General features: G+C 46.9%; 1 protein-coding gene across 3 annotated transcripts in view; it reads left to right on the plus strand.

Annotated features, from left to right (window-relative positions):
* The first annotated feature begins 4,196 nt into the window (after positions 1-4,196).
* Positions 4,197-14,013, plus strand: part of KIF16B (kinesin family member 16B) — a 307,139-nt gene continuing 297,322 nt past the window's right edge. For 2 of the 3 annotated variants that reach the window (XM_027560267.1, XM_027560268.1), the window contains exon 1: positions 4,197-4,312. In XM_027560267.1, the coding sequence (XP_027416068.1) occupies positions 4,266-4,312 (47 nt within the window). In that variant the 5' untranslated portion in view covers positions 4,197-4,265. The remainder of the gene's footprint in view (positions 4,313-14,013) is intronic. The other variant, XM_027560269.1, reaches the window with a different exon arrangement.

Below are 14,013 nucleotides of genomic sequence, written 5' to 3' on the forward strand. Positions count from 1 at the left end.
ATGATGTACACCCACATGAAGATATTAAGTGTGCTGTGTGATATAATGCTTGAAGTCCGTACTTGCAAACAGAAAAACAGATGGGTTTCTGAGATGTCAGTTGTATCCTATGTTCCAATTGAAGTGTGCCAGTCTGCTGTTTCTCAAGGTTTTGAAAAGAGTCATACTGGTGAGAGAGTAAATCAACTTTGTTCCTTAGAGACTAGAGGAAAAATATATAACTGTACATATAGCAGATAGGAGTGTGGTTTTTTTTTTTTTTTCTGATAATGGCATTTCAAGATGATTCAAATATTTTGCAGTGGAGTAAACATTTCAATGCGATCTCACTTTGAAATGAAGAAGCTAAGTCTCAGGGAGTTTACATGAGTCACAACTATTTGGCAGTACGGGACTGTGAAACATTAGAGGGAAAAAAAAAGAATTCAACAATAAATGAAGATCCAAACAGGCTACATCAAAACAAGCAAACAAAAGCAAACCATACACACACACACATGGCTTTAAGGGTGATGGGGTCAATATTCCATTCTTATTTGATAGCATTTGGGGTCTTATTGTTTTACAATTTTATTTTCTTATTTTTGGCTGAGCTGGGCCTTTGTTGCTTTGCCCAGGCTTTCTCTAGCTGTGGTGCCCAGGCTTGGCATTGCAGTGGCTTGTGGAGCACAGCTCTAGGGCGTGCGGGCTTCCGTAGTCGCTGAATGTGGGCTCAACAGTTGCAGTTCCCATTCTCTAGAGCACAGGCCCAATAGTTGGGGCGCACGGGCTTAGTGGCTCTGCGACATGTGGACTCTTCCCCTACCAGGATTGAACTAGTGTCTCCTGCATTAGCAGGGGCTCCTTTTACCGTTGAGCCACCAGGGAAGCCCCCCATTCAGGTTTTAACATAGGCCTCAGAATCTTTTCTTCCCTCCATCACCATTCAATTTTTTTTTTTTTTTTTTGAAACTAGAATTGCCCTTCACTCATCCAAGTGAAATGAATTTCCAAATTGTAGATTCTGAAATGCTTTTGTGCCCTGGACCCTTTTGGTTGTCTGGTGAAATGTCATTTTCAGAATAACCTTTTTAAATGCACAAAATACACGGGATGGAAAGGAAAATCAATTTTAACGAAACACAGTGAGCAAGATATAAAAAAGATAAATTTGTGATAGACTAACACATGTGGTTATATTAAATAACAAGATGTAGTGTCAGTCTAATGAGGACCAATTTCAGTGTAACAGTGACTTTTAACAATTTGAGAAAGCTGCAACAATTAAAATTGAACAGGAAAATCCATAATTTCTAGAGGTGTCAAAATCTCTGGTATTACTAAAGTGAATGTTTTACTTAGAGGCTGTAACAGATATTTACACCCCGCCCTGCACCCCCCCCCCCCCCCCCCCCGCAACCCCCAATCCAAGTTCAGGGACCTTCTGGTAGACTTGTAATTTTGGTGTTTCTCATGAGTACCTGCTCCTGGTGGGGGACGCCCTCCACACCGGTGCTGGACTTGCTGCCTTTGACCAATTCGGGAAATCGGCAAACTGAGCTACAACAGAGTCGCAGGGATTGCCATCCTGAAAGGCTGCCTCGCCCAACTAAGAAACCTCGGCTAACTTTTCGAGGCTAAGAAAGAGAAAGAAGCACAGGCTTCCCAGTAATCCCAATTGAGCCCAACCTCCAGCCCCGGGCCCCATAAATTAGGCCACGTGAGACCAGCTGCACCCACAGAGTTTGCTGGAAAAGCAGTATCTCAGGTTTCACACCAGAGCTGTCCAATCATAATCTGCCAGTTCACAAGTTTCCCCAGGTGACTTGTATAAGCATTATTGTTTGCAAAGTACTCCAGAAACGTGCTGTTTACTTTTGACAAGTAGAGCCACCTACTTATCTTGTCGTTCGTCTTCCCTTTGAGAGACTTCTTTCACTCTGGGTTAGAAAGAAATGTTCTCCGGCCAAGTCTCTGTCCCATCCTGCCCAGCGTGAGTCGAAGACTTACAGCCTCACATTCAAAAGTTCCAGGAGTGCTAGGTGAGGCCAAAGTGTCTGCGGGACTGCTTTGGTCTGTTTCGTCAAATGGCGAAGTCACGAAGGGATAGAGGGCTTAGAAGCAAGAGCAGGGTGTTGGAAATGAATGAATGAACAAAACCTTCCGAAGAACCAACCAGTGAAGCCCTAGACACAGAAAACAGCTTTTAATCTTGAACTCCCCCTGCAAGCTTGTGTAATTTGTTGTCTTTAAGAATTGGGCTGGCTTTGTCGGCTCTGGACCCCTCGCGTGCTCTGTGCACTGAAGCCCCCGACCTTAATAGAGTGGTCGTTAGCAGGGGCGGCGGCGGCTCACGCAGACGATGGGACGCGCCCCCCTCCCCCAGGAAGGCGACCAGCGCGCAGTTTGTCCCCGCGCAGCTCCCATATAAGGTTGGCTCCGCCCCTGCCCGGGTATCCCCGGCGCCGCGCGAGCTTCTCCGCCTTGTCTTTACCCCGTCCGCCGCTACTGCGCATGCCCGGCCCGCTCCGGACTCCGGCGCGCCAAGTTTGTCCGCCTCTTGGTGGTCGACTCCGCACCCAGCTCTGTGCTCCCAAAGGGGAAAAGCCATGGGTCTCTGGGCTCTAGGAACTCGCAGGGTGCTGATTCCCGGCCAGCGTCAGGGCTCTCGGGGAACTGACGCTACGATTCCTTGTTTAAGTGTGTCACATGTTTGCAGGCATCATCTCAAAGCGTGAACCAACAACCAGAGGTTTTTCCTGGCTTGTGGATAAAGCAAGAGCCTTAGAGGCGCCCAATAATGCAGACTGGGCTACCCAAAGCTAATGCTGGAGCCGAAGCTCAAACCCAGGAACCCAGCCTCCACTTCTTGTGGGCCCCCATCATAGCTGGGCTTGTGGAAGAGCAGTGCCCCGCCCCCCGCCCCCTCTCAGCTCTCTGGGTGCCCTGGGGGTGTGAAACACCGGCAAGGAGGAGATGAGGGCAGAGCACCCTTTTGTGGCTCCATTAGGAACGTGGGGGCACACTGGCTGTTGAGTATGGGCACTGCCTTCTGTGGATTTTCCTGCTTGCCCCCACCCCCCTTCAGCTGTGAGACCGGAGGCAGGAAGGGTGGGTCGTGGGGCTGGGATGGGTGGGCTGAGAGGCCCAGAGTGGGGCAGTGGAGGAAGGCAGAATTGATGTCTTGGTTAATGTGGCCTGTGGCTCATAGATGGGCCCTTGGGTGTGTGTGAACGAATGCCCCAAAGAGTGCATTCTTCGGGAGAGGGGAGCAGACAGGAGCCGGGATAGGACCTCGGACTTCACTTCTCCGAGACCCTAAACCCCGGGAGAGAGTCGTTCCCACCCCTAATTCCTTGAAGACGGAACTGTAACATATATGTGCTCAGTCGCTAAGTCCTGTAGGACGCTTTGGGGCCTCATGGACTGTAGCCCACCGGTTCCTCTGTCCTTGGAATTCTCCAGGCAAGAATACTGGAGCAAGTTGCCATTTCTTTCTCTAGAGAATCTTCCTGATCCAGGGATGGAACCCCCATCTCCTGCACTGCAGGGAGAGTCTTTACCACTCATTCACCTGGGAAGCCCCAACTGTAACATAAGTGCAAAAAAAGTCCAATTAAGATCTGGTTTCAGACCATATAGCCATTCTTGCCGTACCCTTTTTATTTTCATTTCTTCGTATCCCTGAATTGAAGGGTCCAGAACACAGGCTCAGACAGCTTCAGAGTAGTAGAGAAGACCTGAGCAGTGGCCCACTATCAAGCTGTGATAATCTCTGTGCTCCGGTTTTAAATTGGATGAGTTAACTCCTTCCCGGTGGGGTAAAGCCAGGTCCTTGGTTAGGGCTGAAAAACTGTTTTTGGTAATTTGACCTCAGGATTGTGGTTCTTGAGCTGGCCCTAAATTGCTGCGAACTCCTCTTCTTCTGCCTCCTCCCAGTTTTTTCAAGGAATGAGGTTGGGTTTTAGGCTTTCTTGAAATCGCCCCGTCCCTAGCAGCCCTGAGGCTCGAACTACCTGATTTCTTGACCTCGGAACCGGCTCCCAGGCACCCTGGCTCCGCCCCTGCGCGCCGCCCGGGCGCCGCTGGAGCGCGGAGCGCGGATCACGCGGGCTGGAGCCGCTCTGAGCATGCTCAGAGGCGGGGCCGGAGGGCACCCGCTGCCGTGGAGTCCGGCCCGAGCGCAGGGGCGGGGGCGGGGGCCGGGGAAGGGGGCGGGAGCCGCGGGCAGCGTCTCGGGAGTCGCGGGCTGCGGCGGGCGCACGCGGGCCGGGCCGGGATGAGCGATGGCCTCGGTCAAGGTGGCCGTGAGGGTCCGGCCCATGAATCGCAGGTGAGTACAGGGGTTGGGGCGCAGGTGGCTCCCGCGCGCTTCCTCACCCGGAGGGAGCTGGTGTCCAGCTCCCCTCCAGAGCCGTCCTGGACTTGGGGTCCAGAGCTGTCCCAGGCACCCCGGGCCCGGTGATGGCCTCTGGGGGCCTGGAGCAACTTGAAGCTTTGCTCTCGCTTTTACACTGCTTCGGAGGACACTCGGGGGGTAAAGAGTTTACGGCGCCATGAAGATTCCTGTCAACTCTTCCCGGTCCCGAGAATTTGAGGAAGTTTGCACCCTCCCCCTTTAAAAAGCATCAAGGGATCACTTTCCTGAAGGTGTAAATTCACGAGCGTGGTTACGGGGCACCAGAGCAGTGAGGCAAAGTCCCCTCAATTGTGCCAACTGAGAAGTTCTCTCACTATCATCGGTGTAACTTTTTAATTTCTTAATAAGAGATGATTATGATTCACCGAACGTGAACCTTGACTTCTTCTGATCAGTAGTTTCGCCATCCTTAACTTCAGCTTAAAGAGTGGATGGGAAAACTTTAATAAGTTTTGCTTCCTGGGAGAAAAAATTCAAGGACACTTAAGTACACGTGTTTGAAATATGCCGATGTTAATAGGGAGGTGGTTATAATTTAATCTTGAATGTTTCCACTAAGTGATGCTTTTCAGAATGATTTGACTCTACTTTCTCTGAAGAATAATCTGTTCTTCCTTTTCAGTGACTATAATCACTGGCTTTAGAATAGTTACTTTTTAAATTGGTTTAACTTTAAAGAATAAAGTGGATCCAAATGGGATATGTCCTTCCCAGTTGATAGGAACAGTTCACACAAGGCCATTTGTTTTTATTGGCTTCTCAAGCAAGTTGAGCATTTAACTTGCCATATGGCCTTTGCTACTTTTCTTGTGTTGACTTTGGAGGTCATTGTTTGTTAGTTCTGACAGCTGATTGAGGCATCAGAGGATTATAAAATCAAGAGATTGCTGGAACCTTCTTTAATTCACCTGACTATGTTTTTCTTTTGGCAGATAGGGAGTCGTTATCCTGATTTGTAGCTATTGGAAATCTGTGCTTTTGTGATTTTTAAGTTATTTCTAAAGCTTTTTAGGGAAGAAGTTTGACTTTTTGGTAAGTCAGATATATGCATTTCTATGTATATTCAGTCCTACAAAACAAATGGCCCCATTTAGATGTTTTTAAAAGATTGTTCTTTATTTTGGATTTACATGTACAAGATATGAAAGTTCTTTTCCTTCTTTGAACTAAAGAAGCTTTGGAGCACATGCTACAAGATTGTATTGAGTAACTAGAAAGCATTTATTTAGCGCCTGCCAATGCTGGAGACCTGTGTTTGATCCCTGGGTCAGGAAGATACCCTGGAGAAGGAAATGGCAACCCACTCTGGTATTCTTGCCTGGGAAATCCCGTGGACAGAGGAGCCTGGCAAGCTACAGTTCATAGGGTCAAAGAGTTGGACAAGACTGAGCAATTGAGCACGAGGAGGCAGAAGTCTGGCTACAGGTGGGGGTGGGAAGGCTGGAAGGATCCACGGAGACAGTTTGCTGGCAGAATTGACAGGAGTTGGCAGTTCATTGGGTGGGAAGTTGGGGAGAGGGGAAGAATAGTCACTAACTGAGGTTTGATGCTTAAGAAGGTGGGAGAGGTTTGAGGAAGGTGTGTTCTCTTGGGTTTGTGAGTTTCAGGAGATGCAGTAAATGTCAAATACAAGCACAGTGTCCCCCTAGAATGAGTGCTCCCCCAAGTGTTGACAAAGTTCACTGTCTGAAGTGTCGGAAGGACATCCATTTCTTTGCTGTTGTTGAGAAGACTGGAAGAAAACACGAGTCTCAGGTGATCTGAGGATTGGCATTTGGAAATTTTTAGCACATGGATGACAGTTTAAGAATGTTACAGTGAGGTGGAGATTTCTCAGGAGGAGAAAAATTTTTTTTTTTAACATTTTGTTTATCTATTTATTTGGCTGTGCTGGGTCTTAGTTTTGGCATGTAGGATCTAGTTTGCGGGATCTAGTATCCTGATACGCTGACCCAGAGATCAGACCAAGGCCCCCTGCATTGAGAGCGTGGAATCCTAGCCACTGGACCACGAGGGAAATACCTAGAAACCTTATTTTTCTGTATAAAGCACAGATATACAGTAGATTAAAAAAAAAGACTGTTTACCATCAGAAGAAGAGGGAATCAGGCTGGGCGCTGGGATATGCTTCTCAGCAGGTTTCCAGGGAGATGATTGGCCTGCAGGCGTGGAGGAGAACCAGCACAGCACATGGTCGTGAAGGGAAGGGAGAAGGCGCCCGGAAGAGGCGGTGGTTGCTGGTGTCTGGTGTTGCCAAGATGGTACTCTGCTGTTGCCAGTACGTCTTTGGTCTTGGAGACGAGTGTTGATAACCTTCCAAAGAGCAATTTCAAGGAGAGAAAATGTTCTGGAAGTTGGCAGTGAAGTGGAAAGAGGTATACTAATGGCCAACCAGAAATGCTTGGCTTAACTCATAAGGAAAGAGTTGCAGGTTATAATATTTGTAAGAAACCATTTTTCACTGATGAGATTGGTGATTAGCTGAACTTTGAGTGTTGGTGATGGGATCATAAAGGGTCAACACCTTTGAAACTTCCATGTTGGGAAATTTGACAGTAGCTGTCAAGATATGAAATTTATAAACTCTTTGGTTGAGAAATTTCATTTCTAAGATTTTATTTTATAGATTGTATTCCTATCTACCAAGATGTATGTATAAGGATACTTCTGCATCATTCTTTGTATAACAACAACAAAAACATCATAAATGACCTAAATGTACAGTAATGGGGGAATTTTAAAATTGTGGCCAAGTCATTTGGCAGAGTACAATTTAATACTTACAAAAGACTCTTAGGATCTTTGTCTTAAAAAGAGTTCCAAGATAGAGAATTAGATAAGAAAAGCAAGGTTCTCACAGATGCATACACTGTTGTAGAGTTGTGTGAATGTTAAAAATGTTAAAAATGCACACACACGGCCGTATCTGTGTAGAGTGATTCACAAGAAGCCTGACAGCTAACTCCGCGGAGGAGGGCTGATGAAGAGTGTATTAGGCCAGGATAGAAGACTGTTTGAGTTTTTACTTTGCTCTTGGTAGTTTTATAATTAATAATTCAAAACTTGTTTATGTAGTTTTAAAGAGTTATCCAAGAAGTCATTAGCGCCACAGAAAGAATTTTTAGCTCGTTGTTCAGGAGGTTTGAAGGAAGTTGTTAAATGAATTTTCCCCCAGTTTGATTGAGATGTGTTGACATATTTGTAAGTGTCAGATATATGGCCTAATAACTTGACTTGTATACGTTGGGAAATAATTACCACAATAAGGTTAGTTAACATCCATCATCTCATATTGTTCCAAAAAAAAGAAAAAAATGTTTTTCCCCTTGTGATGAAAACTCTTAGGATTTACTCTCAAAACAGCTTTTAAATACTTTCCAGAGGTATTAACTATGGTCATCATGTTGTACATTATATCCCCAGGACTTATTTATCTGATAACTGAAAGTTTGTGACTTTGGACGCCCATTATCCAGTCCCCCTGTTCCCTATCCCTTGCCTCTGGAAACTACAAATCGAATTCCTTTGACCTAGTTGTTGCTGGTTTTTTTTTTTTTGATTCCACGTGTAAGGGCCATCTATACAGTAGTTCTCTTTCTCTGACTGTTTTCACTTGGCATAATGCCCTCAAGATTCATCTATGTTGTTACAGATAGCAGGATCTCCTTCTTCTTTTTCATGGCTGGGTAATACTCACATATTCATATTTATGTGTGTTTGTCGGTCACGTCTTCTTTATCCATTCGTCTGTTGATGGACCCTTAAGTTGTTCCCTGTCTTGGCTTTTGCAAATAAGGGTGCAAGCCCTGAAGGCAGGCAAACAGGAAGCAGCCAGTAGGAAGGAGAGGCCTGGGGTGATAGGGCGGTTGGGTTGCATCCTGTTGAAGGATGGGGCAAGGGGGTGAGATACTGACTCTAAGCCAGGAGCCTGTGTGGTCACCAGTCCTCTGAAGAGGCACCCACTGCTTGATTAAGGACGAAATGTGATGCGTTCTTTTTACTAATTATCCAGGAGGAGGAAACTTCTTCCTCTCCCTCTTGGTGAGTTCTTAGTGGCTGGTCTAATAATGAAATTGACAGAAGGTTAACAGGCGGAAAAGAAACAAACTTGTAAAGAATTGACAGAGGTCAAAGAACCTTAGGTTTTGTGTGCCCAATTAGTGAGGAGTCTAAACAGGGTTTGAGCTTGGGGTGGTTGTTTCGTTGCTAAGTGGCATCTGGCTCTTCGTGACCCCATGGGTTGTAGCTCACCAGGGCCCTTTGTGGAGAATCCCAGGGACGAGGGAGCCTGGTGGGTGGGCTGCTATCTATGGGATCGCACAGAGTTGGACACGACTGAAGCGACTTAGCAGCAGCAGCAGCAGCGGGGCCCTTTGTCCATGGGGTTTCCCAGGCAAGAATACGGAAGTGGATTGCCATTTCCTTCCCCGGGGGATCTTCCTGACCCGCGCCTCCTATATTGGCTGAGCCCCCAGGGAAGCCCCTTGGGGTAGCACATTGAAGAAGAACAAGGTCCAGAATCCCCATCTTTGGCAGTAGGGGTGTCCTCCCACCTCCACAGACAGGGGGTCTGCCTTTCATGTGGAGATTGGTTTCTTGCTTTCAGGGAGACAGAGAGGAGGGCCAGAGTATCCCTCATAGATTGGCCGTTTCTTAAGTAACTTTAATTTAAAACAATCAATATGTCATGGAGGTGAATTTTGGGGTGGCCCACCCTGAACCCCAGCACTATCTTGTGGTTTTTGGTTATGTGGCAGAAGTAGTAGTTTGAAGTTTGAAAAAGCCATTGCGTTCCATCAAGTAACAGCCCCTCCCTTTATTGAGCATTTTCTCTGGACCAGTGGTGCAGAACCTCATTTAATCACAGGTAGAGGCTGTGATTATCATGCCATTTTCCAGACTGAAGAAGATAGCTTGTCCAAAAGTCAGTTTCCTAGACAGTCACAGCTATGCTTTATAACACGAATAAAATGTCAGCAGACACTTCATTCATTCATAATTTTTGTGGGCAAAAGCTTACTATTTATGTACTGTCTCTGTCTTTTTCTTGGTGATTTCTCCCCCTGGTCTGATGCCTCATCTTTTCTTTTTTCACTGGTTTCATTTTTACAGTCTTACAAGATAGATTTTTTTTTTTTTTTAACCTTCTGAAGAGCCAGCAAAATAATAATTGGGGAACTAATTTGTCCATTTCCCGTCGGTTTCAGTTGCTTGTTTTTTCCTGGAAACACTAGGTGATTTTTCAGGGTCATCAATCCTATCTGGTTGATCTATTGGGGTTACATGTTCGGGGTCTGAGGGTAGACAGCCTGGGTTCCTGTCTTAGCTGTTATTTACCAGGTGGGTACCTTTGAACAAGAGACTTAATTGTCCTAAGCCCCAATTTTTACATCTGCAAAATGGTGACGATAATTATATATACCTTATAAAATCTTCTGTGAGACAAGGTCTTTTCCAAATACTTTTTACTATGACTCACAATAAGAAACACATTTAAAATCGAAGCCCTGTAGATATGTAAAAGATTTATGAAGTGTTACATGCAATTCACTCATAGTTTCAATTTTATCCTATTCTATTCTGTCTCTTTTAAAATTTTCTCTTAAAATTTAAAAAAAAATTAATTTCTTGGCCACATCTTGGGACATGTGGGATCCTAGGTCCCTGACCAGGGATCACACCCACAGCCCCAGCAGTGGAAGCCCGGAGTCTCAACAACTGGACCACTAGGGAAATCCCCCCACATGTCTATTTTTAGGTCTACTAAATTGACTTGAAGATCTACTGATGAGTCGCAGTTGGCAGTGTGAAGAACACTCATGAGGTTCAGAAGAGATACGTGCATGGGGCAAAGCTCTGCACGTGGTGCCTGGCATATAGCATGGGCTCTGTGAAGACTGCTGCTGCTGCTAAGTCGCTTCAGTCGTGTCCGACTCTGTGCGGCCCCATAGACGGCAGCCCACCAGGCTCCGCCGTCCCTGGGATTCTCCAGGCAAGAACACTGGAGTGGGTTGCCATTTCCTTCTCTAATGCATGAAAGTGAAAAGTGAAAGTGAAGTCGCTCAGTCGTGTCTGACTCTTTGAGACCCCATGGACTGCAGCCCACCAGGCTCCTCCATCCATGGGATTTTCCAGGCAAGAGTACTGGAGTGGGTTGCCATGGCTGCTGTTATTATTAGAATTTCACAATTGTACCTTTATGCAACAACTTGTATTTTAAAAATGTTCTCCCCCCCACTTTTTTTTTTGTTGAGTGCTGGCAGCAGACCAGATGTTAGCTTTGTAATGCGCTTTCTCATCTGACAAGGCAGGTCCACCCCACACCTTCTATCCATGACGGTTCTCAGCCTCTCTTCCCGATTAGCCTCTCAGGTAGAATTTGCTGTCATGTCTGTCAAGTTAAAAGGAAAAGAAAAAATGCCAGTGGTTGTTTGACTGGGGTTGATGTCGTTAGGCTCTGCTGAAGTCTTCCCATTGGAGAGCAGGTGTGGCGGGGAAGATAGCTCTGCGGAGGCCTCTTTGATCTGTTTTGGCACCAGGCTCTGGTGGGCTGTGTCTGTTGAGCCACTGCCTCGCCTTGCACCAGGCACGTGCTCACTTCTTCACCTTGGGGACTTCCTTTCCCCCTCCCACCAACTCACTGACAGAGGCTTTTCACCCCCATTTGACAGAGGGGAAACAGAACGGCTGCCCCAGATAATCAAGCGGGCTGATCTGGCTCCGCCTCCCTCTGGAGCCCTCCGCCCGGGGACTTGTTGTCCTGGGCTCGCTGATGACAGAGCTGTTGGCCTCAGGGGACGGCTGGGCTGCTGGCGGAGAAGTCAGGGCCACAGCCACACATGCTGGCAGCAACAGAATCCGCGTGTGGTTGTCAGGGGGACCTCGGGGTTCTGGAGGTTGGAGGCAGAGGTCTGTAGCTTCCCAGGGTCCCTTCGATGAGAGGGTAGAGACTCAATTGAGCCCTGAAGAAGGGGTGTCAGCGACCACCATTTAGAGAGGGTCTGTGAAGTTCTTGACTGATGCCCTTTGAAAGGCAGCACAGTCCCTCCATTCTGCAGATGAGGAGCAAGGCTCAGAGACCCAGAGAGCCTGCCTGAGGTCACATAGCTCGGTCATGGTGGAGAATGGGTTCCCCCCCCATAGTACAGAAGGCTCAGATGAGGATAGGCGGGGATGCCTGGCAGATGGCACCAAATACAGTTACCGGGGATCTTAGACAAACTGGAGATTTGGGTAAGGATTGGTTGAGAGGTTGGTAGGCAGGGTGTTCTGAGGACATTTCTTTGTTCAGCTTGGGAGTTGGGGCTTTTATAGTCCTGTCTTGTGCTGGCTAGCGTCATAGCCCTTGGCTGCGTGCAGCTGCTCATATTAATATTAAATAAGATGTAAAATGTAGTTTCTTGTCTGTACAAGTCACATTTCAAGTGCTCAGTATCTACATGTGGAACAGGGCATGTCTGTCCTCGTGGAAAGTTCCGTCAGACAGGAAGGCTGGGCTGGGCTGGGTTTGAACCCCAGTCCTCCCGCTTCCTCGCTCTGGGTCTTGGCACTCTACTGAGGTGTTCTGTGCTTCCGTTTCTTCACCTGTAAGGTGGAGATTGTTGCAGGAGCCCTCTCGTGGGGCTGAGATGGTTTTTGAATGAAGTAACCCTTGCTAACAGTATCAGGCCTCAGAGTAAGCGCTCTGTAAATATTGGTTGCTCTTTTTAGGCGCTGAGAGCTGCTGATGGATTTTCAGAAGTTTCATCCAATAGCAGTGTAGAGAAACACCACTATGGCCAGCAACAGTGAGCATTGGTTGACTATTTCCCAAGGGCGGTGCTAAGTGCCTTGTATACACCGTTATCCACTGACTTTGCTGCCACTTCCTGGGCTGCAGGGCCCCGAGGCCTCAGCTCTCTGTGGAGTGGGCACACGTTCAGGGAACTGGAGTGTGGCTGAGAGGGCTGGGACCCTGAATGAGGCTGGAGTTCTGAGTAATAGGAAAGGGCATGAGATCGAAACTTATGAACAGGACCCTGAAAAAACTTTCACAATATTGTTTCGATTGTGAAAATACCGTGTGCTTATTAAAAATGTGTGCAAAAAGTGTACCCAAGAAATCAAATCGAAAATTGTATATAATTTCATGATTCAAAGATGATCCAAAATTCAGGTGCATTTGAATCCAGTCCTTTTTTTTCTTTCTCCTGATTGTGTAGCAACATAATGTATAACTGTTTTATATCCTGTATTTTGCATTTGCAAGAAACATTTTGAAGACCAGTCAGTAGGGCGTAGAGAGGGGAAGAGCCAGATGACTGAGTGGCTCGGGGCCCTGTTAAGTGGAGGCATGACCTTTCCCAAGGTTAGGATGTGGGCTGAGCAGGTCAGAGTAAAGGGCCACCGTGGTGAATTGAGTTGGCTTAGGATGCTGGTGGGGGATCCAGGCAGTAGGCACTCGGGTGGGTAGCTGTGGGGCCCCGGGGAGACTCCCCGGGGAGCACTGTGCTGGCGCTGACCCTGACTCATGGAGTCTGGGGCAGATGGAGGCTTTTTCCTTTCTTTTAGGTAAGACTTGACTTCCTCCACTTTCAGGTGGACTTGACAAGTAACATGAAGCAAATGACTGGCGATGTTTTTCATACACAAAATTTAAAACTATCTTAATATGTGTGATGCACTTGCACATGTGAGTACCAGAAGTTTGAAATAATGTTAAGTGACTTGAGTATTTAGTAAGTGTAATTTAATAGTAAAATTTGCTTTATTTTATTCATGGCATCTGTGTGTGTGTGTGTTTGTGTCAGAGGTTATTTTGAAATGTCCAGTGGTGCAATGTAGAGAGAGCACTTTGGTCTAAAGCTGATTTAGCCTACACAGTCTCATTTCACAATTAATTTTCTAAATTATTTCAATAGCTTTTTCTGTTTTTGTGGATCCTGGAATTGGGATGTAATCTTGCTAAGGCCTGTTTTGTGGAAGGAAATACATTATACTTCTGGCCTGGGGCTGATGTGACAACGCCCCAGCACCTCCATCCCCTCCCCAGGGCAGGGCCTCCCTCTGTTCTCGATGGCCTGGATTGCCTTCTGTCTCGCTGTAGTTACAGACAGCAGCCCGCAGAAACCCCTCACGGAAAGGTAGTCCTTTTCCCCTTGGGTTCAGCCCAGTAACTCTCACCAGACACGGGAGGGACCGCCAGAGGGGCCTGGGTGCGTCCCTTCACTTCCTCCGACTCTGCACCGAGCTTGTGTTTCCTACTCTGTTCTTTCCCAAGTATATTCATTATTCATTGTTGCTGCCCAGGGGAGGGGAAGGAACTTTTTCTGTGATCAGCAGTCCACTCATAGACACGTGGAGCAAATGTCAACACAGAATTTAAAGTCAGTTGAGAAAGTGCTTCACTGTAATAGTGTTGGTAAGTGATTTTTGACACCAATTACTGTGTCTAGGCACTCACTCACTAGGAACTCTGCTAAATCCTTTGCCATCATTATCTAATTTAATTCTTGACAACAGTCCACAGGAGTGAATATTTTTAGCTCCACTTGCTAGATGAGGAAACTGGGGATTAGAGAAAGATCAGGTCCTGGCTCAAATACCACTTCTTCTGAGACGTCTTTATCAACTGC

Source organism: Bos indicus x Bos taurus, chromosome 13 (assembly GCF_003369695.1).
Source record: "Bos indicus x Bos taurus breed Angus x Brahman F1 hybrid chromosome 13, Bos_hybrid_MaternalHap_v2.0, whole genome shotgun sequence".
NCBI classification, from domain to species: domain Eukaryota; kingdom Metazoa; phylum Chordata; class Mammalia; order Artiodactyla; family Bovidae; genus Bos; species Bos indicus x Bos taurus.